General features: G+C 36.8%; 1 protein-coding gene and 1 pseudogene across 1 annotated transcript in view; one reads left to right on the top strand and one right to left on the bottom strand.

Annotated features, from left to right (window-relative positions):
- DTWD2 (DTW domain containing 2) overlaps positions 1-24,753 on the top strand; it is a 64,045-nt gene that overhangs the window by 19,143 nt on the left and 20,149 nt on the right. Inside the window, 3 exon segments of the mRNA XM_053917042.1 lie at positions 4,493-4,583; positions 13,736-13,830; positions 16,047-16,239. Of these exon segments, the coding sequence (XP_053773017.1) occupies positions 4,493-4,583; positions 13,736-13,830; positions 16,047-16,239 (379 nt within the window).
- Positions 11,159-13,117, bottom strand: LOC112315020 (large ribosomal subunit protein uL18 pseudogene; annotated as a pseudogene).

The following is a 24,753-nucleotide window of genomic DNA, read 5'->3' as shown; positions in this document are numbered from 1 at the left end:
CTGATATCTGGCACATAGTTAGGTGTACAGTAAATATTAGAATAAAAATTTGCTGAATTTATAAATTATTTAATCCATTATCAATTTGGGTTATTTAAATATTTAGGAGGTAAGTGTGGATGTAGGAAGAATTTTTGTTCTTTTGAAAAGGATTTTAGAATGAGGAGAGCAATTATGTACACTTACCCACTAGTTTGTTAAGAGATGGCTTCACATTTGGACAACTCATCACCAGCACGTGTATGCAGACCACTGAGGAGGAGGAGAGTGTGAGGAAGCTTGCTGTTAAAGTACAAACTAATAAGTGCAAGTTCATATTGTAAAGTAACTCGCTGAATGTAAAGTCGATCGATTGTAATGCAAACTGTTTTGAAGAGCTATCGTTTTATTAGTTTGAGGTAAATAGAATTAGACTTAGGTTAATAAAGGAGACATGCTTTAAAATAAATAGGCAACGATGTTTTATGAGCATGTTACAGCATAAGCCAAAACAATTAGTTTTAACTTAAATCACAGTTACAGTGTTTACACATAAAGTGCTTAGCTGTTCTTTTATTAGTAAATATTTTGTCCAGTAAGTATCTTTGCCTCTTACACTATTGCTTACCGGCATGATCACAAATTATAACAAAGAAGGGATAGGATAAGAAATTATGTAGGAGGAGAAGGCATTCAGGTATTCCTTCATGTATTCAGCAGTGTTTATTGATGGCTTACTATGTAGAGGCTGGGATACAAAAGTGAAAAAAGTAGGCCAAGTTCTTGCTCTCATGTAGCTTACCTTGTAGGGAGGAAACCCACCTTGAGATAACATAGTGTCAAATTGTGATAAGAATGCCTCTCTCTTACTAATTACGTTGAACATTCTTTTTCCATTGCATTTTACGTTTTTTAAAAATAACAGCTTTATTATGATTCACATACCATGATATTTATCCTTTTAAATTGTGCAATTCAGAAGGTTTTTTTTTGTTTTGTTTTATTAGCCGAGTTTTAGTGGAGTTCTCTTTGAGTGTCTCTTTTCCAGATCTTTCTCTGAATGCTGCCTTCTTTTGGCCGCCTGCCCATTAGGCTCCACTAATTACCAGATGACTGCTCCGCATTTTGGTTTGGTGCCAGGGCATAAATTACTCAGCAGTCTGGCGTTAAATTACAGTAGGGTAGTTTTTGTGGCAACTCTTTGAGGTTTGTTCTGACTGTAGGTGTGCTCTTAGCTTCATCTCCTTGCTCTTTTCTCATAAACTAGCTGACTTATGATTTGGCTTGTTGCTGTCAATGAAGAGGGGTTATTTTTTTATCTCTAATTTTATTGTTATTCAAGTACAGTTCTCTGCTTTTTCCCCCCACCCCAGCCTAACCCCCATCCCTCCCCACCTCCCTCCCGTTTCCACCCCCCCACCCCCCCCCACCCCATTATTGTCCATGTGTCCTTTATAATTGTTCCTACAAACCCTTCACCCTTTTCCCTGAAATTCCCTCCCCTCTCCCCTCTGGTCACTGTGGGCTTTTCTCAATTTCAATGTCTTTGGTTATATTTTGCTTGCTTATTTGTTTTGTTGATTAGGTTCCTGTTAAAGGTGGAGGGGTTATTGTTTTTAAGAAACCCTTAGGGTTGAACTTCCTCGCACTCTGTTTCAAAGTCAGTTACTTTTGGGAGAGCTTCAGAGCCCTTACAGTCTGCCTGTCCTCCAGGGCAAACCCTCTGAGCACCATTCCTTCCTGGGCACAGGACTGGGCAGCAGCCTCTGGCTTGCTGCTTCTGGTTTCCTATGAGCAAACTGGGGTGAGGACAGTGGGGCCCCAGCAATCTCAGCCTACCACACTGTGGTGAAGCTTCTGTTTTATAGGTGGAGGCTGGGTGGAGGAAGGGAGCCTCTACTGTCTTAGCCAGTCACCAGGATCTTAGGCTCTTTAACTTGGAGTTGGAGGGATGAGAAGTGCTGATGACTTACCTTTCTCTGTGACAGACGGTAAGCCTTGATTAAGAGCTGAGAGGGATCTCTGTTCTCTGGGCCACACTACGTGGAATGGAGCTTCTGTCAACCTGAGCTGCGACAAGGCAGGAAACAGGGTATGGCTCAGATGCCATAAACTGTCCCAATACCAAATTTTAGTAGATGTTCTCAAATAATATTTCTTTGTTCAAATACACCCTTAGGACAATTTGCAGACTTTAAATGGTTGTTTTTTAAAAATAGTTTTTGCCAATTTTGCTTGTATCACTGGAAGTGAAACTCTCCAAACTACTTAATTCTACATATTCCTAAAGTTCAAAGATGTCTTCTCAGTAAGGAAATTACCATCCCAGGTAATTGACTATTTTTTTTTCCTTATCTTTTCTGAACAGAGGTTTTGGTCAGACATAAAACCCAGAGCTACCCATATCAGAGTAGTTTTTGCACTACCCTAACTCATACTAAAGACTTTGTGATCACTGTATATATCATGAGCTAAAGATGCTATTTTCATGGCTTATTTACCTAGTGTTCTGCTACCCACGGAAACATGCAGCTTCCCACCAGTGCGTTTACTTGATTGGACTTGGCAGTTCTTTGGCTCCGTTGGCATGTGGGTGTTTCCTCGTAGGGCGTTTGATATTTTTGCATTCTTTTGTATCCTTAGAATCATACAACTTACAGATATTTAAATTGATATGAAATTAAATTCTGAACTTTTAAATGGCTTCATCTGATCTGAAATTATTTTATAAAAGAATTTTACTGACATCTGTGAATTTCAGTCATATATAGAGTTTCATATAAAAAATCAGAAACTTAAAATTTTAGAAGTGGAATGTGCCTCATTTTTTTTATTGTATTGAATGAGGAATTCCTTCCAATTGTCACCCTTGATATGCTCGTCAATATACCTAGCTCAGTTGGTCCCTCTCTCCTCCTTTCTGTGCTTACTTGTGTTTACTCTTTTTGTCACCACTGAATGACTCCCTTCCTAAAACCTGCTCCTGTTCCTGAGAGGGAATCCAGGGTAGGACAGTGATCATACCAAATCATTTCATGTGTCACTGGAAGGAAAGTATATTGGTTTTCCTTGAGTTAATCATCCAGTTTAGTTTCGATGGTGGAGAGGGGAGTGGGGTCCTGTTGTAAAACACATTTATACTTCTGCATAAGATCATCATGTAAAGCAGGGTGTCAAACTCATTTTCACCGGGGCCACATCAGCCTTGAGGTTGCCTTCAAAGGGCCAAATGTAATTTTAGGACTATGTAAATGTAACTACTTAAGGAGCTTGGCACTAAGGAGCTTGGCACTGCCACTGGGTAGAAACTAGGTGTCAGGCCAGATAAAACAAGGTGGAGGGCTGGGTTTGGCCCTCGGGCCTTGTGTTTGCCTCCTCTGGTGTAATTTCTTCAGCAGGAGCATAAGTTTGATAGTTTCTTGCAGAATAAGGTGGTAGCTATAATTGAACTAATTTACAAACACCTATTAATATAAGCCTTTTTTTTTTTTTTTACCTCAGGCTATAACTCTGCATAAGCAAAGTCACAGAAGGAGTAGATAGCGGTCAGTTTTGTAGTAGTTAGTAGTTAGTATGGTGTTGGGAATTCGCTTTTATGTAGCATTCACTTGTATATTATTGTAATGTCATATCACATCTGTCTGTAATAGTGATCTGTTGTGAAGATTTACTTCCAGGATATACTATGTCTGGCTGCTTGCTGGACTTCATACTATAAATGAAGTTTCATCCTACAAATCAAAAATGTAGGATTTAATGCTAAAACATCCATGTATGTTCCTATAGTTTTGGGAAGGACACACAAGAAACTGGTTATCGGTTGCCCCCGGAGAAGAGGATCCCCTAGGCTGGAGGACTCAGCTGGGGAAGGCACCCTTTCATTCTGTCTGAGTTTCATAATGAGTGTGAGTGTTTCTCAAACAGTAGTAAAGCACTAAGCAGTGGCACGAGGGAAAACAGGCAGACAGTCTGTGGACATAATTCTTGCCAGCTATCATTGGGGGGCTGCTGTTTGGGCAGCCCCCCAGTTTGTAAGTTCTCCATGTTGATCGATGGCTAAATTTGATTAGAACACTCTTCTAGGTCGTAAAAATTCTGTTCTAATTTTTGTCATTATATTGTTCCCTCCAACTTCAGATGATTTAGAAAAGTTGCTAGGTTTCTCTCTAATGTGAGATCTGTTCTTGGTTTGGAATACAAGTTAGTAGAAGAGTTGCTTCATGAATAAAAAGACCATGGCAGTGACTTAGAAGTATTGTTTTAGTACAGATAACTAAGACAAGATTTTTTGAAGTACTTTGATCTGTATAAATGGTAAAAAATCTACTTGAAGCTTTTTTCAAAGTCTTGTATCTAAAGTCTGAGTGACTACATTCTTGGTGTTTCATTTTAAAAGAATGCCTTTAGCAAATGTCTTTATAAAATGAAATTGGGTTATGTTCAAGTTTTAGGTTATTGTTGTATCATTGTATTCTAAACATTTGCAGGCCTTTTTTTTCTTCCTGCCCTTTAGCCAGCCTCAGAAAGTGTGTTTGTGCCCATTTCTACCAGTGCATTCTTTGCAAATACCTACCCACTTGTACACAATTCAGCATCTGGCAGAGGCGAGTAAGATTTTGTAAAATACACAAGTTCAAACAGAGTATTAATGCACAAGAGGAAACACACATATGAACATACTCATTCCTCCCAACTCTTTAGCATTTTTGGAAGTAAATTTATGATAAATGCTTTTTCTTTGGGAAAAATAATTTTGTTAATATATTATTTGGTAGTGTAGTTCTGTATGCTTTGGAGATGGATAAAATGGTGTTATTTTATAAAAACTGTGTTGAATAGTATATAAATTTAGGACTCTAGCAATTTTGTGAGAAGGAAAAATGAGATTTTTGTGAGTAAAAAGCTAGGATAATTAGTGCTTTTGAAATTATAATTATAGGTTATATTCATTGATGTTTTTTGTTAAAATAGAAGTAAAGCTCAGCATTTTATTTTCTTTTTATCTATTAAATTATATTTTATTATGTTATTACAGTTGTCCCAGTTTTTTCCCCTTTACACTCCTCCACTCAACACTCCCTACTCCTTCAGGCAGTCCCCGCACCATTGTTCATGTCCATGGGCCCTTGTATAAGTTCTTTGGCTGCTCCATCCTATACTTTATATCCCCATGGCTATTCTGTGACTACCTATTTGTACTTCTTAATCCCCTCACCTCTTCACCCATTCCCCCACACCCCCTCTCATCTGGCAACCATCAAAATTCTCTCCACATCCATGCTTCTGTCTCTGTTCGTGTTTGCTTAGTTTGTTAGATTCAGTTGTTGATAGATATATATTTATTGCCATTTTACTTTTCATAGCTTCGATCTTTTTTTTAAAGCAACTCCTTTTAACACTTAATATAATGATGGTTTGGTGATGATGAACTCCATTAGTTTTTTATTGTCTGGGAAGCTCTTTTTATCTATCCTCCTATTCTGAATGATATCTCTGCTAGGTAAAGTAATCTTGGCTATAGGTTGCTGCTTTTCATGACTTTGGGTATTTCTTGCTAATCCCTTCTAGCCTGGAGAGTTTCTTTTGAGAAATCAGTTGACAGTCTGAAATATCCCTCCAGCACTTCGACTGCCGCCTGTGGTTGCCTGGCCAGCCCTCTCACATCTCCTTTACACTCCATACCAGGCACGTTGTATTGAAGCTGTTTCTTCTGTCTGTCTGTGGTTATAAGGCTTCTCTCCTGCTATTCAGTTGTTTATGCCAGATGATTTCCCCACAGTTTAGTTGTAATTCCAGATTTATCCTGGGAGGAGGTTAGTGTAGGGTCCACTCACTCTTCCGCCATCTTGGATCCCCTGCCTATTATTATATAGCCTTTGTTTCAAAGTCTGTTTTGTCTGGTATAAGTAGTGCTACCCCAGCTTTTTGTGTGTTTTTGTTTCCATTTTCATGAAATATCTCTTTCCACCCATTTATTTTCAGACTGTGGGTCTTTTGATCTGAAGTGAGTCTTTTGTAGGCACCACACTTGTTTTCTTATCCATTCAGCCACCCTATGTCTTCTGATTGGAAAATTTAATTGATTTACATTTAAAGTAATTATTGATAGATAGGTACTTATTGACATTTTATTATTAATATTTTAAATCTTTTTTCCTTCTTGAAGATGTCTCTTTAACATTTCTTGTAATACTGGTTTGGTGGTGATGAACTCCTTTAGCTTTTTCTTGTCTGGGAAATTTAATCTGTCCTTTGATTCTAAATGAGAGCTTTACTGGGTAATCTTGGTTATAGGTGTGTGCTTTTCATCACTTAGACTATTTCATGACAATCCCTTCTGGCCTACAGAGTTTCTGTTGAGAAATCAGCTGACAGTCTTATGGGAGCTCCTTTGTAGGTAACTATCTGCTTTTCTCTCACTGCTTTAATCTTTGGCATTTTAATTGTGATGTGTCTGGGTGTGGACCACTTTGAGACCATCTTGTTTGGGATTGTTTGAGCTTCCTGGACCTATATGTCTATTTCCTTCACCATGTTAGGAAAGTTTTCCATCAATAATTTTCAAATAGTTTTTCAGTTTTTTTGCTCTCTCTCTTCTTCTTCTGGTACCTCTATCATGTGAATGTTTGTATGCTTGATGTTGTCCCAAAGGCCTCTTAAACTATCCCTATTTTTTTGGTTTCTTTTTTCTTTTTGCTCTTGTGATTAGGTGTTTTCTGTGCTCTTGTTTTCCAAATTGCTGATTTGGTTATTTGCTTCATCTACTTCCTGTTGATTTTCTGTAGTTTATTCCCCATTTCAGTTACTGTATTCTTCATTTCTGATTGCTTCTTTTTTTTTTTTTAAGAATTTTTATGAGTTTACTTGATCCAAACTGATGATAATTGCCAGGAATCAAAATCTCAACAGATTGAGAAAATGCTCTGGAAAGTGGCAGTTTTGCACCTTTTGTTATACATTACAGTCAAAGGAGGAGGCATAAGGCGGTAACATGAAATCCATTGGTGATAGATTGGGGAGTTGGGAAAAGCAAAGCAGGGAAATCTCTGGGGTTGGGTAAAAAGTAAAATGATAGACTCATACTTCTTTTATGTAGGTGGGTACATGGTAGTTAAATCAACAATTATTGTGGTAACAATAACAATGAGTGGATTTGTGGTCTCCAATAATAATGAGGGGATTTGTAGTCTCCTCTCTGGTGCATGGTTGTGCCTGAGGAGTTCAAAAAAAGGGAAGTTACCTTGACATTCCATAAATATGTTATCATAGATGCAAAAAGATAATAGATAGGCTCAATTAAGGTAAAGATTGACTTTGTCAGGAAAATTCTATCCTAGGACATGACTACCCACCATGAACTGCTTTTAGTTAAAAAGTTTTGATTTCAGACCATTTTAGGTTTCTTTAAGTCTCTGATTTGTAGACCTGCCACATAGGCCTCCTCTGAGCTTATCAGGTTTTGTATGTGGCTCCTTTTTGTCCACACGTCCCCCTTTTGCTCTTAAATTAATCCAAAGGATGCATTTGATGAGCAGCCTTTTGGTTGGATAATGAGGTCCCATGGTGCTAGGAAGGCTCATTCCTGGGAAGTCTCAGTGTCAGCATTTGTCTTGCTGAATGATGAACCTTTGGGGATGGGGCAAGACTGTAACCTTGGAGGGAAGTCCAGGCCGAATTTTTTCTCCAAAGTGAATGGTAGGCAAATGGGAGGCAGTCGGGTCTTAGGGGTTTTTAAAGAAAACCACTTTGGATCATTTCTAGCTTATGAGCTATTATGATCCAATTTTTTTTTGCCTATCTCACTTTTCTATATTTTGCATTTAATATAAAATTCACTTATAGTTTTAGGGCATACCATATACATTTTCATTTTCATAATCTGACTATGAGATGGGCTCTATCTCCATTTTCATGTTTCCTGTGTCTTCTTGTTCAAGTTCTCACTGAGATCATCGAGGATTTCTTATGACCAGTTTTTTAAACTCTACATCTTGTAGATCGTCTCCATTTTGTTTAGTTGTTTTTTCTGGAGTTTTGTTCTATTCTTTCACTCGGGACATATTTCTTTCTCTCTCATTTTGGCAGCCTCCCTGTGTTTCTTTTTAGGTATTATCCAGAGCTGCCCCATCTCCTGGTCTAGGCAAAATGGCCTTCTGCAGTAAGTGTTCCTTGGGGCCCAGTGGCGCAGTCTCCCTGGTCACGTGCGCTGGGTATTCTAGGTTTGTCTCTCGTGTGCATTGTGCATGCCCTCCTGTTGTATTGGGTCTTGATTGCTGTCGGCATGTCAATCAGAGAGATTGATCCTCAGGCTGATTGGTTGTGAGTTCTGGCCGTGACTACAGTGGAAAAGCTTTTCTGTAGGGGCTGACCCTAGGAGCAGGATTTGCTTTAGCCAGGCTCTGGTGCCTGCTGAGTATGCCATGTGGGTGTGTCATTTGTGGTGTGGTGGTGGCTGAGTGGTGCTCTGGTGTGGTCTGAAGCTGGCCGCTGGGTGTGTTGCTTTTGGGGTTTTTTGGGACATGCAGGCCAAGGTCAGCTATTGCCTGGGGCCCTTTTGTGTTGGGGACCGCTTTGTGTGGCTTCCGAGACTAGCCCCATGAGAGAAAATATGTATATTTTATAGAATATGTGTTGTATATAGTTTTTAATTAATACTTTCCTATATTAGGAAGTATATGTGTATATATGTGTCTGTAACTCTTGATTAACTGCAGTAATGAAGAGGGGAGGAAAGGAAGTTAGAGACAACCGAAAATTATTTTAAAAGAAAACTAGTCATTGCAGGGTACCAGCATTTAGGAACTCACTGTTCCAGCATTTAGGAACTCACAACATCATGGATTGAACCAGGCTTTTGAAGGACTAGTTTTTTTTTAATTCTCCCTGAGGACATTTATTTTTCATTGCTTTTAGAAACAGAGAGGAGAGGAGAGAGGAAAACATTGATGCAAGAGAGAAGCATCTATCAATTGCCTCCTATACGTGCCCGGACTGGGGATTGCACAGTCCAGACTGGCGGTCACACGTGCCTGTGCCTGGACTGGGGATTGAACCTGTCACCTAGGTATGTGCCCTGCTTGGGAATTAACCTGCAACCTTTCAGTTATTGGATGATGCTTCAACCAACTGAGCCACCTGCCAAGGCGAAGGACTGATTTTTTAAAAAAAATTTCTGAAGCCTATACCACTTGAAGACTTGAACAAAGATGTAAAAGGTATCAATCCATCTTTTCTCCTTTTCCAAATGATGAAACACTTATTCTTTAGTTGCGAATTGTTAAATATTCCATTTATTGGACAAACTTTGTTTCAGTGTTAACAACAACATATTTTGATCAGAATTGTGACAGCTTGGTCACTAGCATTATTTTATTGCATTTAAACTTAAAACACTGTGCAGTTCAAATTTACATGAAATGATAGCTTCCTGGCCATAACAGTTTTGGGTAAAGCTTAACTTTAGATGGTGAATGCTATTAAAATTTTTCAGAGTACATAATGTGATGTCTTTTTATTATTATGTGGTTCCAGACATAAGATGGCTTTTAAAGCGTAGGTGAATTCATTGATTTGTGGCAACTTTAATGTTTTTAATTCCTCCCTCCCTCCCTTCCTGCCTTGTTAATCCACAGTTTAAGTAATCATTCCATGATTGTGTGCTCCGAATGTATTTTATGTGTATACAGGGCATCCATATTGTCTTCCTTACCACCCAAGGACTTTTCCGATCTTTTATCTATCTCAATAACACTGGGCTGCCTTGCACCTAATCTCAGCACACTATTTTCAATAAAAGAATATACCAATTTGATGACTCCCTCTAAAAGGTGATTGAAAACCATCCGGATAGGCTCCAGGAGGTGGTTATGGTGGTTATGGGAGGTGGTTAAGTTAAGGAGACTTAGTGGCATGAATGATCTGGAGGTGATATGATGGAGCATTTTGAAAAGCATGTGTGTTTATGTGTATAAATTATTTAAGGATAAAAACAAAACAGTTTTTTCACAAATAACAAAAAGCTTTATAGGAAAGTGATATTATGTTACACTTCTGGCCTTTTGTGAGCAATGTATATGTAACCATAATGATGGAAACACTGATTATTGATTTAACTAAAAATATCTGAAGACATGAGTGTAAGAAGTCATGTCAGAAAGCTGAGTCCTCATTTACAGTATTGGTATTATGGAGCTGTAGTTATAAAGGGCAGTAGATGAGAGTAAGGGCTCAGGAACCCTTACCCTCAGATCGCTTGAGTTTAAATCTATAACTCTTTAAACTGTAACCCTGGGCAAGTTAATTAACCTGTTTCTTTAGCTTTGTCATTAGTAAAATGGACATGTTAAAAGATACACTTCTTTACTGGTTTACTGTGAATAGTAAACTATATATATATGATTACATATAAAATACACTTTGAATTATTACATTAAATTTAGCTGATATGATGATAAATAGTTTGTAGATGATTGATAAACTATAAAACTGATAAAGCAAGAAGCAGCAGAACACACATATTCTTTAGAGATATGGAGATAACTTCCAGAAGATATAACTAGAAGTGGAAAAGTGATTGCCTCTGAAAGTGGGATAGGGGAGTGTATCAAGGAACATTATAAATGTTTTAGCACTATTTAATTTGACATATGTAGATGTGTTATTTTGATAAAAGTTTGGAAAGTGACTTGAGTATGTGTCAAAGTCTTCTCGTGATGGTCTGGAGGGAAGAGAGCAGTATGAAGCAGTGCAAAACGTGCTCAAAGGCTCCATCTCACCTGTCTTCTCCTAGTTGCGTTTATGTATTAGCTGCTCCAAATTGCTGTTTCCACACTTACTTAGAACTCCAGCATGCTTTGTGTTCTTTTTATTTTAATCCCAGCAAATTCTTACTCTCCTGTTTTCTTTTCTGACTTTTTATTAGGTAGATGAATTTACTCGAAGCATCTGTAAATTTATTTTTTATATGTTATTTTAATCAACACTCCAGGAACCCAGGAGCAAGAGAAGGACACACAAAAATGACCCTAAAGGGTGTGTGTATGTGTATACATGTGTGTGTTTGTGGTTATTGAATACTGTTACCACAGTCCTTTTTTTGTTTTGTTTTTTGCCACTTGGTCAATTAGTTTATTATTGTCTTTATCTGAAAAATCTTTACAGAAAATTGTGGTTTGGTTTATTAACTCTCAGCAGCCTGTTCCTGAGCTCCGGGAAGCTTACCTTTTTCTGAGCTACCTGATCTTTCTTCTGGGCAAGAGACATTTTGAGATGGTCCCACCTCTTATTTTTAACTTTTTTCTTAGGCTTCTTCTCATAGACTGGATTCTCACACATAGCAGCACGAGCTTTCTTACACATCTCCATCATGTCTGAAGTTGCCTTGTTCTTTATGTACTGAGAGAATTGTTTCTTATAAGAATTTTCATCTTCTCAAGTTAGGTAATGCCTATAATTTGCAACGTTTTGACTCATGATGTGCTTCCAATGTATTTCTGCATTGAATTCCTTGCTTTCTGAATCCTAACCAGGGAATTGTTTGGTACTGTGAGGGATAGACAAACCTTCATCCACAGCTCCCTTCAGGGACCCCAAAACTTTATTTCCAGTAGTTCTGGCAAGGTCTACCTCCAAATAGCAGGTGCGGGAACCAGGGTGACCATCAGTACTTTCCACGTTGTATTCATCTCAGTCACCTCCACATGGCCTTCAAAGATAATGCGCATGCCCGTAGTACTGAGAAGCCTGCAGACCTGCCACAGGCCAGTGCAATGTGCTGGAGCACAATTTGTCAGGCCATTGTACACACCATGCTTTGGGAGCTCACGAGTGTAGTCTTCACAGACTGTCATGTCGGGGACCACTCTGTGTGGTTTCAGAGTTTGCAGCCCTGCAAGAGCAGGCTCTGAAAGGGGCTAGTAAGTCTCCCTGGAAAACCAGGTAATGCAGGTGGTAGCCATGACCCGACTCTAACACCGAGGGTTCCTGTGGGAATCAGGCCTGATAAATACATTGTATTCTTTGAAACCTGCTGGGCTTTGCTTTGTACGGCTCTGTTGATGTGAACCGTGAACCGGATGCTTAAGTTCCAGGCATAAGGAGTAAACTCCTTATCTCATGAAACACATCTTAAAGACCCTCTGGCGTCATCATGACTAACAGACTCTGACCTGTGACATATCTCTGTGTTCCTTCAATTGTTGTCTATAGATAATACCTGTTTTTGTATGACTATACCCTTTTGACATTGACTGATGAGCCATGCATGTATACTGTGTACACCTACACATACCATTCCAAATAAAAGCTATTTGGGAGAAAGGCTCAGGGCATTCCCCACTGGAGGGAATCACCACCCCTTTTCCTACCAAACAGCAAGATTGTGTCCGAGATGACTTCTTTCTCATCCGCTGTGGACAGGAGGAATTCTGCAGGCCGGAGTTCCTCCCACACTATCATATCTCCTTCCATATGGGCATAAGCACACTGACAAATTTTATCTCTGTTGGTGACAACATGAGCCATCATCCTGTGTTTGGGTGTGTTGTACTTATTTTTATCCTGGATTACCAAGAGTTTCTAGGTATAGAAATCAGTTTTTCTCTGTTGTTGTCTTCTAAATTTTACTTGGTATCTCTTCAAGCAGGCCTCATTTTTTACAACTTTAACAAACCCCACCCTGCAGAAGAGAGCCCTGAATCCACAGCTCACCCCAGACCTGCAGGCCCAGTGCAACTCTGGTGGGGGTGGGGGATGTTCCGCATAATATGTTTTCTTTCTGTTATAAACAAGTAATTATAAATTTATTTTCAACTATTTTAGTAAATTAATATGTAACATTACTGTTTTGTGTATTAATTTGCTAGGTAAATGATATTCCTAAAGTACAGTAAGTAATATTTGCTATTCCTTGGTATTCTTCTATAGGAAGATCTGTCTTTATTCTCCCATTTATTTGTTTATATTGGTCAGGACTCTCTATTTGTTTTATACTTTGGGTTATGATCCGAATACTAGACGACTGACCTGGTTGCTCAAGTTGTTCCAGTGGGCCGCTGAGAGCTCCTTACGATCTGCTTCTGTGCGCCGTGGGTGGGCCCCGTGGTTTTGTTTTTTGAGCCCTTCCTCGCTTTCTGGGCATAACGGTCTAGGCAGTTACCTTCCAGTTTACATACTACTGTACGAAATATAACTGCTATTAGAGTAAAAAGTTTGTCGGAATAAATGATTCAATTTAGTTAGATACAAATTTACATTTTCATTAACTATGACTTATTATATAATCTTGTTTTGATCAGTAAACTTCTTAACATACCCAAGTGGAATAAAAATGTATACTTCTAGTATATTTACTACTGATATATTAAAGAAACTTTGGTTTTTTTAAAAGATTTTATTTATTTATGTTTAGAGAGAGGAGAAGGGGGGAGAAAGGGAGAGAAACATTGATGTGAGAGAGAAATTGATCTGTTGTCTGTTGTGTGAGCCCTGACCGGGACCAAGCCCACAACCCAGGCATGTGCCCTGATTGGGAATCGAACTGGCAGCCTTTTGCTTTGTGGGATGACACCCAACCAAGTCAGCCACACCAGTCACGGTGAACCTACAGTTTTTTGGGTTTTTTTTTAATGAAACTCTGGTCTGTAGTAAAAGATTTGTGAAAATTCTGTGTAATGTTATGGAACAAATGTTTATCATAAAAGTTTTTAAAGTGTGTTTTTCTCAGAAAATCTCCATTTAATTAATTTTTTAATTGAAGGAAAGCCAAGTGTTGCGGACAGTTCCTCTACCAGCCGCACGCCTCCCCCAGGGCAAATGTAAAGTCAAGACTGGCCGTCGCTTCCGTGAAGAAAGGTAATTTAAAATAATTTTTTCCACACAGGTCTTTAAAAATGACTTTTTGAAGCTTCTCCTTTAGACGTAGAACATTATACCTTGTAAGTGGTCAAAAAATTTAAGTTCTGCCTTTTCTCTCGAAATAATACAAGACTAAGCAAAACATAAACAAAACACCTCCCCAAACAGACCAAAGTGCAATAAACAAAGGAATGATGGCATTATCTGAATTCTGTACTGATACACATATTGAGCCTAAAAGGGAATGTATATTTATATTTCCTGCTTATTTCATTTTTGTTCAGGATGGTAGGTACTTGTATTAGTTTTAGTTTAGCTTTTTCTTTTTTTATATTATATAAGATAAACATTTATATAAATAAACACATATCTATTTCTAACCCATTAAAACGTTCTTAAGATACAGTAACTAACTAGTACTATATTTAGTATTGTAGTTATAGGCACATCATATATATATTTTAAGGATAAAACACCTTCTTTTGTCATATTTAAATTATCCTTTTTGATGAGACCCAGTGTTTTTGTGGTTGATATGGCTATTATACAGCATCCATTAGTTGATATCTTCCTTGACAGATCTATAGTGTTCTTGGATCTTATTTCACATTCTATAACCTGTTATCGTAAATATGTACAAATAGGTGTTATATATATTAAATCTTTCTACAAGTCTTTTATACCTTTGAATCATCTTTGTTGCTTTTCTGTCCATTCATAAAGCCTTCACAAATTACTTTGATCCTGTCTACATAGTTAAATGTATTTTTAGATGCAAAATTTAATGTCTCTTGAAAATATGGAGATTTCTTTTTTCAGTTCACTTATGAAAATGCAAATTAAGACTTGTTCTAGTATGAAGCCTAGGGAATTGACCAAGCTTTTTCCTTCCTGTGTTATTTTAGCTTCCTTTATAATTTAGCTTCATGTTACGAAAATAACATCATGTTAGAACTTTATATAATCATTTTTTCTGTTCTCTAAAAGTGTTGATTAGGCACAATTTTCCCATATGGAATTTTCTGTTGTAGATTTTGTATTGCCTTGCTCGTAGAGGAGAAATTTGCTCTGGGCTTGGTGCTGCTATTGGGAATTTTGCTGTTTTGTTGAGCATGGAAACGAGGTTCAGAGCTCATCATATGGGGAGCAGCCACATCAGGTACACTGTGACACCCCTTTCACACAGAGATTCTTCATAATGATAGTTTCTCTGTAATTCTTGGGTGGGTTTCATATGTAGGTGGAATTTCTTCCACCTAATCTGCCAACTTGGACCTGGGTTATTTTATTGCAAAAGTGATGAGCATCTATGGTGGTAAAATTGGAAACTATCTGGGTATCTAACTCCTCCATGAATGTGCTTGAGGATGAGAAGTTTGACACTTTTCCAAATAGCTCATCCTATTTGAGCCAACTATATTAACTAGTTCGGTTTTTTTCCAGGGTGCCTAGCATAGTGCTTACTCAGTAAATTCCTATACACTGATGGATTTTTACTGAAGCTCATTAAGATTATTGACTTAATATTAATCTGATAATTATTAATCTAAGCTTTTCTTAGAGTATGTGATATAACCATAGGGAAATGATTATGAGACATATTACTTTTGGTGTCCTTTGTAAATGAAACATAAAAATACTTACTTTTAAGTTTTTACCTCTATTTGTAAGAAAACAATTAGGTTTTACATATCAACACTGTATCCAGTGACTTTCTAAATTGATTTTTAAGTTGTAGAAATTGTTTCATAGATTCCCTAGGTCTTTTTATGAAAGTATCATTATATGCAAATAGGGTCATTTATACTTCTTCTTTCACATTTTTGACTTTTTTTTCTTGCCTTTTTACAATAATTGGAACCTTCAGTCCCATGTATATTAGAAGTGGTGAAAGACAACATATTTACCTCAATCCCAGTCTCAAAGAACATTGTTAAATATAATATCGGCAGTACATTTTTGTAGATGCCTTTTACTGGTTTGAAGAAGATGCTGTTTATTGTCTTTTAAATGGCTCTTTAACTTGTCTCCTTTCCCCTCAAGCTTATTTTGTTTCCTGTACACAGAGGCTATCCCATTTATTGGTACATCTCCAGTCCCAAAATGCTTTGATATGTATTTTTTATCTGTATTTTTGAATGAAGTTCAACAAGAATAATAGAACTTTTATTAACCTACGAGGTTAAAAAGATTTCTTAAAAAATATCTTTTAGAGATCCTGAACTTTCAACAGTTTGTCAGAAGTCTAGTACATTAGTATTATATCCAGGGGCTGAAGCTGCTAATTTGGAAGAATTTATGTTAGAGTCTCCTATTTATCCTTCCACAGGGATTATCATCGATGGTACATGGAGGCAGGCTAAGGACATTTTCTATAAGAGTTCCCTGTTCCCATTGCCCAAACAGGTAGACCAGTAGTATTTCTTAAAACTAGTGAATTTATTTTTAACTTTATTGTTTTTTTGTTGACACTATTACAGGTGTTCCCATTCCCCACATCCCTTTGCTCCCCTCCATCCAGCCCCTGCACCCCTCCTTCCCTCTGCCAGTCATCACATTGCTGTCTGTGTCTATGGGCTATGCATATATGTTCTTTGACTATTCTTTTCACCTTCTTTCATCCAGTCCCCCCAAGTCCCTTTCCTCTGACAGCTGTCAGTCTGTTCCATGTATCTATGCTTCTATTTCTATTTTGTTCATTGGTTTATTTTGTTCATTAGATTCCATATATAAGTGAGATCATATGGTATTTGGCTTTCTCTGACTAGCTTATTTCACTTAGCATAATGCTCTCCAGATCCATCCTTGCTGTTGCAAAAGGTTAGCGTTCCTTCTTTTTTTTATAGTCACATAGTATTTCATTATGTAAATGTACCTACTCATTTACTTTTTTAATCTACTCATTTACTGATGGACACTTGTACTGCTTTTATATAAATATTTTAATAATTCTCTCTTCTAATCTTGTTCACCAAGTAAAAATGAAAGTGTAAAATGAAAATTTAGGTCAGTTCTTGTCTAAGTTTCCCACATACATAAATAGTATAGTTTAAGTTAACTAGATTTTATTTCTAAATATAATTAGTCATCTTTTACCACCCCCTGAATATAGATACACCCATATACCTGCTTTTTGCATAAACTTTTCATGGCTGTTACTTAGTTTAGTTGATCCATTCAATTTCTGTAGCAAATTAAAAATTTTGCTCCATATGCATGAGAGAAAATAGAAAGAAAAGAGAAATAAGAATTAAAATCCAAACATTGCTTTCTTTACAGAAAAATATGTTTATTTTCCAAATATGTAACCATATGTTAACTTCATATTTACATAATTAAGGAGTGAAAGAAATGTAATGCAAACCCATTTCTTGGCCTCCTTTTAATCTGGATTTCTAATACATCCAGACCACATGGCAGTGAATCTCTTCCCTCAGAGGAATTTTCCCAGGAAACTCTTGACATTTGTTAGGAGTCAATCCAAGGTGAATATGGAAATGTCTGTAGAGACATTTGGCTTTCTTCGTAAACTTGTTTTCAGTGAGTATTTGCATTTCCTTATTCTACTGTCTTTTAAACTTCCACTTAAAGCTCAATTCTCACCTGAAAAGCAGAACACTGTTGGGAACACTCACTGCTGAGACATTTCCCTGAAAACTTTTTCTTGTGTCTACATATAGCTGTAACAAACTGGTTTATGTTACGTATCTGCTCTATTGAAAATTCAAATTTATCATTCTTTTAATTTTTTAAATTGAGTTATAATCAAAATATAACATATTGGTTTAGGTATATAGCATAATGTTTTAATATTTACATATATTGCAAAATGATTTCTACAGTAAGTCTAGTTAACATCATCACCATACATAGTTATCATGTTTTCTTCTGATGAGAACTTCTAAGATCCACTCCTTTAGCAACTTTGAAATATACAATGCTGTATTATTAACCATAGTCACTATTCTTAGATCCCCAAAACTTACTTATTTTAAAACTAGAACTTTGTCCCTTTAATGCCTCTTCACCCATTTTACCTACCCCCTATCCCCAACCCCTTTTAACCACCAATCTATTCTGTGTATCAATGAGCTTGTTTTTTGTTTGTTTGTTTTAGTTTGGTTTTAGATTCCAAATATAAGTGATATCATATAATATTTGTTTTTCTTTGATTAATTTCACTTAGCACAATGGTTTCTCTCCTGTTGTTAAAAATAACAAAATCTCCCTCCTCTTCATTCATTCATCTGTGAACACTTAGGTTGTTTCCATGTCTGGCTACTTTGAATAGTGCTGCAGTGGACATGGGAGTGGGCTTGTACATATCTTTTTAAGTCAGTGTTTTCATTTTCTTCAGATTAGCCTTTGAATTTAGCCTGTACCCTACAATAAGGATGCTTTAAATTAGTACCATGGCAAAAGATTTATTTCACATTCCAAAACTTCAGTGTCGTTAGGGCAGAGTCAGAACAGTTGAACGTAAAATATGGAATGCCAGAGGTTTACTATATCAGTGATTAACTCTTTGGACCTTTGTTTCAGAGTTCATCCATGTTGTAGCAGATATCAGAAATTCATTTTTTTATGGCTAATATACCGTGGTATGCATACACCATATTTTACCATTCATCCATGGTAAAATGATGGACATTTGGTTTGTTTCTGCTTTTTGGCTATTGTGAATAGTGCTTTTATAAATATCTGTGTCCAAGTTGCTGTGTGATACTTGTTTTCAGTTCTTTTTGGAACATACCTAGGATTAGAATTATTGGATCATGTATGACTTCTATATTTAACTTTTTTGAGGAAGTGCCAAACTGTTCTTCAAAGCAGCTATACTGTTTTACATTTACATTTCCCCCAGCAATATAGAATGATCCAATTTCTCCCTATCCTGGCCAACATTAGTTATGTCCTATTTTGTTTTTAATTATAGCTGTCCTGGTGGGTATGAAGTGATATTTCATTATGTGGTGTTTTTTTTATTTTTAATCCTCAAAGACATGCTTATTGATTTTACAGACAGAGGAAGGGAGGGAGGAAGAGAAGGAGAGAAACATTGATATGAGAGAGAAACATTGACCAGTTGCCTTTCATACATGCCCTGACTGGGGACTGAACCTGCAACCTAGGCACGTGTTCTGACTGGGAATCAAACCTGTGACCTTCCGGTTTGCAAGATGATGCCCAACCAACTGAGCCACAATGGCCAGGGCTCATTGTGGTTTTGATTTGTGTTTCTCTAGTGACTAATGATGTTGAGTGTCTTTTTATGTACTTAGTCATTTGTGTATCTTCTTTGCAGAAATAGCTTTCAAATCCTTAGCTGATTTTTTAAATCTAGTTATTTTTCTTTTTATTGTTGAGTTGTAAGTGATCTGTAGAACAGCTCCTAATTAGATATGTGACTTGAAATTATTTTCTCCCATTTTGTGGGTTGTCTTTTTTACTTTCTTGATTGTGTTTCTTGAAGTGCTTTTAATTTTGATGAAGTTCAATTTATCTTTTGTTTGTTTGTTTATTGACTATTAGATTTTTTAATACTCAGCAAAAAAGGAGCGAGGAGAAAAATACTGGAGGCCTTGAGTACAAAATAAAGTTCACATTTGGGAGCAGTGCTTAAGATTCCCTGGGTACCAAATGCTAGAAATATTTTCAGAAGTCAAAAACCTGTTAATCTGTTCTCTATTAATTTAATTTAATTTGATTTACTTTTCCAAACATTTTTATAGTGGTTGCTATGTCGGTCACTTTTTAAATACAAATGTTAAGTAATTTTATTGTCATAACAAATTTTGTAAGGCAGGTATCTTTATGATTTCCGTTTTGTAGTAGCAGAAACCGAGGTACAGAAATGTTAAGTATGACTTGCCCAAGGTCATATACCTACTAAGTGGTGGAACCAGCAAAGAGTTATAGCATATATTTTTAAAGTTTCTGTATCAAACATGATGTTGATATTAAGAGGTTAAGACTAACCCCTAATTTTAATCATAGGGAAGGACAGGGAGGATGCCTTACGGGAGGCTGTTTTACAGACGCATGTTGAGAATGGGTACGGCTGCTTTGGAGAATCTGCTGCAATTTGGCTAAGCATCTCATCCCTGCCAGTATGTTTTCCAAGTGTTTTATTTCTGGAAATCCATTAAATAGGCTTAATTTTTGTGATTTTAAATTATACTTGCCTACATAACTTTTAGATATATTTTATATACCTTTCTCATGAGAGATTAGAAATAGTTGCACACACTTATCCATATCTAAGTGGTAATTATCAGCTAACATCATATTATGCATGGAAACTTTTATTACGGACTACACATTCTTTATATTTTTTAGACAACTCATTAAATCCATGAAAAGATATAATTTCATGAACCAAATATTTTACATTAGAAAGAGGAGAGGGAAACCGATGGTTCTGGGTATGTGTGGTAATAGGAGGCCTATCAATTGTTGAAACAAATCAGTGTTTAAAGTAAAAGTTAGTATTTGCCTTTGCCTTCCAGGTAACCTCATAACTACACTTTCCACCTAGAACCTTCAGGTGTTTAGAATTGTGACTATGTTGTGTTTGCCTCCAAATTTTTTCTGTGCTCATATACAATACAATAACATATATACATTCACTTTTAATGCATGTGCCCCATTCAGACATCCTTTAACCAATGGGCCAGTGCTCTGTGCCCCCAAAACCCTGAGTATGCAGAAACCTGAAAATATTCACAGAGCATTGTTTTCAATACTGGTGATTTACATTCTGAGCTCTAGGTTTCTTTTGTTAAAAAAATATTTTTAAAAATATTTTAATGACAATAGACAATCAATATAATACTTTTAGTTTCAGGTACATAGCATAGTGGTTAGACATTAATATAACTTATGAAGTGATCCCATAAGTCCAGTACCACCTTACACCATACATAGTTACTAGCTGAGCTCTAAATTTTATATTTAAGTCTCATAACAACAGAATTCCCAGATGATGGTAGACAGCTAATCTGTAAGTATCTTGTTAGAGCAGCCTGAGCTAGGACAAATCTCTATGAATTACTGTATTTTTCAGACTATAAGAGGTACTTCCTCCTACCAAATTTGGGAGGAAAATGGGGGTGCATCTTATAGTCTGAATGTAGCTTACCTGGCTCGCTGCGGGGACAGGGGTGGCTGTGGAGTGGGGTCACAGGAGGCAGGAGCAGGACCACATTTTTTGTTTCAACATTTTTTTCCCTACTTCCCTCCTCTAAAACCTAGGTGTGTCCTATGGTTCGGTGCGTCATATAGTCTGAAAAATACGGTAATTTGGAGACATGTTCCCATTAAAAGGAAAATGGGATTGTAATGCATATACATTGTCATCCCCGAAAAGCTTTTTTAGCTTTTTTTCAGTTATTGTTAGGATGAGTGACAACTTTCCAAGTTCTTTAGGTACAGAACTGGAAACAGGAAGAAAAGCAGCAGGTTGCCTCTTTACTGTTGATTGTGTCCTTTGATGCACAGAAATTTTCCTGAGAAACGAATGACAAAAACAATCAGTCAGTAATAAACTAAATTAAAATTTTGATCTATCTGGAATTTCTTGTTGATCTTTTAGAAATATATAGCAAGATAACTTTCCTTAAAAATTTGTTATAGTACTTTCTGTAGATAAAAAAGAAGAGCATGATACAGAATTTCCTTTGGTCTCCTTGTCCTTGTTTTCCCTTTCGAATATCTTTTTGCACTGTGTTGGAGTATCTCCTACTTAATCACTGCTACATAGTCTCCAAAGGTAATTTTTAAGTTGTTCGTTGTCGTTTGCACTATCCTGTCCTCAGGATAGTGAACTGGTCTATCCTGACATCCTTGACTGGTCATCAGTAGCCCAGTAAGCACATCGTCACTGCAGTTCCATTGTTTGGATTATTCTGGTGTATAAATGCCTACACGAATAATCTCCACACATTTATCTTTCTTCTCATAAAACCTCTTAAAATTTCATATATCATTGCCTTGTATAATTTTGACAGTGTATAATTTTTTTCTTTTATTTTTTAATTTCATGCAATAAACTGCACATGTTTAAAGGGTATGTTTTGCCAAGTCTTGACATGTGTATGTAGCTGTGAAACCATCCCTACCATGAAGATAACATATATCCATCACTTACCAAAGTTGCTTGAGCTTTGTAACCCTTTCTTCCCATCTTTCCCCCATTTTTAGGCAACCTATGATTTTATTTCTGTCACTTTTAATTTGCATTTTCTAGAATTTTATTTAAATAAAACCATATATTATGTATTTTTGGTACAATATGAATACTTTCACTCAGAATAATTTTGAAATTCATTCTTGTTGGGTGAATCATAAGTTCATTCCTTCTTATTGCCCAGTAGTATTTTATTATGGGGATATACTACACTTTGTTTACCTGTGTGTCTGTTGATGATCATTTTGGTGGTTTCCAGGATTTGGCTATTACAAATAAAGTAGCTATTGACATTTATTAAAAATATTCATATGGGCATGTGCTTTCTTTTCTTTTGCTTTCATTTAAGAGTTGAATCCCTGGAATCATATGATAGGAGTGTGTTGAACTTTGGAAAGCTGCCAAACTGTTTTACCAAATTGTTGTACCATTTTGCATTTTCATTAGTAGTTTGTAAGAAATTCTGTTTTTTCATATCCTTGACAACACTTGGCTCATGGGCAGTATTTCTTATTTCAGCCACTCTTGGAGGTGCCCAGGGGAAACCAAGTTGTGAACCAAAGCTTGCTGCTGCTCATGCCAGGCCTGGGGCCACTTGGTGATGGGCATGCCTCTATCTGTGCTGTCATCTTGACCAGAAGCCCCTGGTTCACTGTCTCTTCGTATATCACATTTTGTTTAAGGAATTTTCCTAAACACTGGCAGCTGGTTCCAAAATAAACAAAAAATATTTTAGTTCTGCTATATAAACATGTATTAAAAATGGTTCCTATTTAGAGATATTACTCTAGACCTTCTTTTTTGTACTGACATTATTTTGTGCATCTTCTATGTCAATACCACTTAAAAATATAATTCATTTAACCATTACTTTTACTGAACATTTAAGTTGTTATGGCTATATTTTAGTGAACATCTTTGAATGCTTTAGCTCTTTGAACATGTGAGAATTTTTATTTGATTCCTGGAAGTTAATTTTAGGTCCAAAGGCACCGCCAGATTAGTCTCCCCTAACAGTCTTTGAAACTACCGGTGATCTCATGCTCTCAACAGTCCCAGCTATTATATTATCATTGTTCTTTTATCATTTATTTTTGGTAATATGATGGCATAAAGTGGTATCTGGTGATTGTTTCATGGCTTTTAAATCAAATTATTTATTCTTGCTGTATGTAATCCCAAATTTAATATAGACGCTAATGGTGTGCATTAAAAGGTGTTGGTTATAATGCTAAACGTTGACAACAGTGTGGGGATTGACCGGGGGAGGGGGGTGGTGGTGTGTGGAATGGGCGGAGGAGGGAAAGGGGAAAAATAGGGACAACTGTAATAGAATAACAGTTTAAAAAATCTTAAAAAATAAGGCGATCTAGAGATTTTGGTCCTCAAAAATTACCTAATATAAGTGTTATATTTTAAGGCAAAATGTTGTTTCTCCTTAAGTCTTCAATTTCACTTGATTGAATTTGAAATATTCATTAGTAGATAAGATTATGTCATGATGAAAATGATAGAGATTCTATTATTTCTTTTTCTGGTACATCACAATTTTTAAAATATTTCTGGGGAATTCAATTTTATTTTTAATGGGATTTCATCTTCATAATGATAATACATATAGTTTACAAAACTCAACTTTTATTTATTTTTTGTTTTTTAATTATTTTATTGTTGTTCAATTACAGTTATCTGCATTTACCTCCCACCACTCCCCCCCCCCAGCCATTTTTACTTCCCTCCCCTGCTCCCACCCCCACCTTGGTTTTGTCCACGTGTCCTTTATAGTTATTTCTGAAAACCCTTCCCCATTTCCCCCCATTATTCCCTCCTATCTCCCCTCTGGTTACTGTCAGATTGTTCTTAATTTCAATGTCTCTGGTTATATTCTGCTTGCTTGTTGATTAGGTTCCAGTTAAAGGTGAGATCATGTGGTATTTGTCCCTCACCTCCTGGCTTATTTCACTTAGCATAATGCTGTCCAGGTCCATTCATGCTGTTGTGAAGGGTAGGAGCTCCTTCTTTCTGCTGCATAGTATTCCATTGTGTAAATCGACCATGGTTTTTTGATCCATTTATTTACTGATGGGCACTTCGGTTGCTTCCAGCACTTGACTATTGTAAATTGTGCTGCAATGAACGTTGAGGTGCATAGGTTCTTTTGGATTGGTGTTTCAGGGTTCTTAGGACATGATCCTAGCAGTGGAATTGCCAGGTCAAAAGGCAGTTCCACTTTTAGTTTTCTGAGGAAATTCCATACTGTTTTCCACAGTGGCCTCACCAGTCTGCATTCCCACCAACAGTGCACTAGGGTTCCCTTTTCTCCATATCCTCTCCAACACTTGTTGTTTGTTGATTTGTTTATGATGGCCATTCTCACCAGTGTGAAGTGGTACCTCATTGTGGTTTTAATTTGCATCTCTCTGATGGCTTGTGAAGCTGAGCATCTTTTCACAAGTCTCTGGACCCTCTGTATGTCCTCCTTGGAGAAATTTCTGTTCAGGTCTTTTTCCCATTTTTAAATTGGGTTGTTCGTCTTCCTGGAGTGGAGTTGTGTGAGTTCTTTATATATTTTATAGATCAAATCCTTGTCTGAGGTATCATTGGCAAATACACTTTCCCAAATAGTTACTTCTCTTTTCATTGTAATGCTGTTTTCTTTAGCCATGCAGAAGCTTTTTAATTTGATGAGTTCCCATTTGTTTATTTTTTCCTTTATGTCCCTTGCTCTAAGG

The sequence above is a fragment of the Desmodus rotundus genome, chromosome 1 (genome assembly GCF_022682495.2).
Source record: "Desmodus rotundus isolate HL8 chromosome 1, HLdesRot8A.1, whole genome shotgun sequence".
Taxonomy (NCBI): Eukaryota; Metazoa; Chordata; class Mammalia; order Chiroptera; family Phyllostomidae; genus Desmodus; species Desmodus rotundus.
Note: the sequence above shows the minus strand (reverse complement) of the source record. Positions and strands in the feature narration are given on the sequence as shown.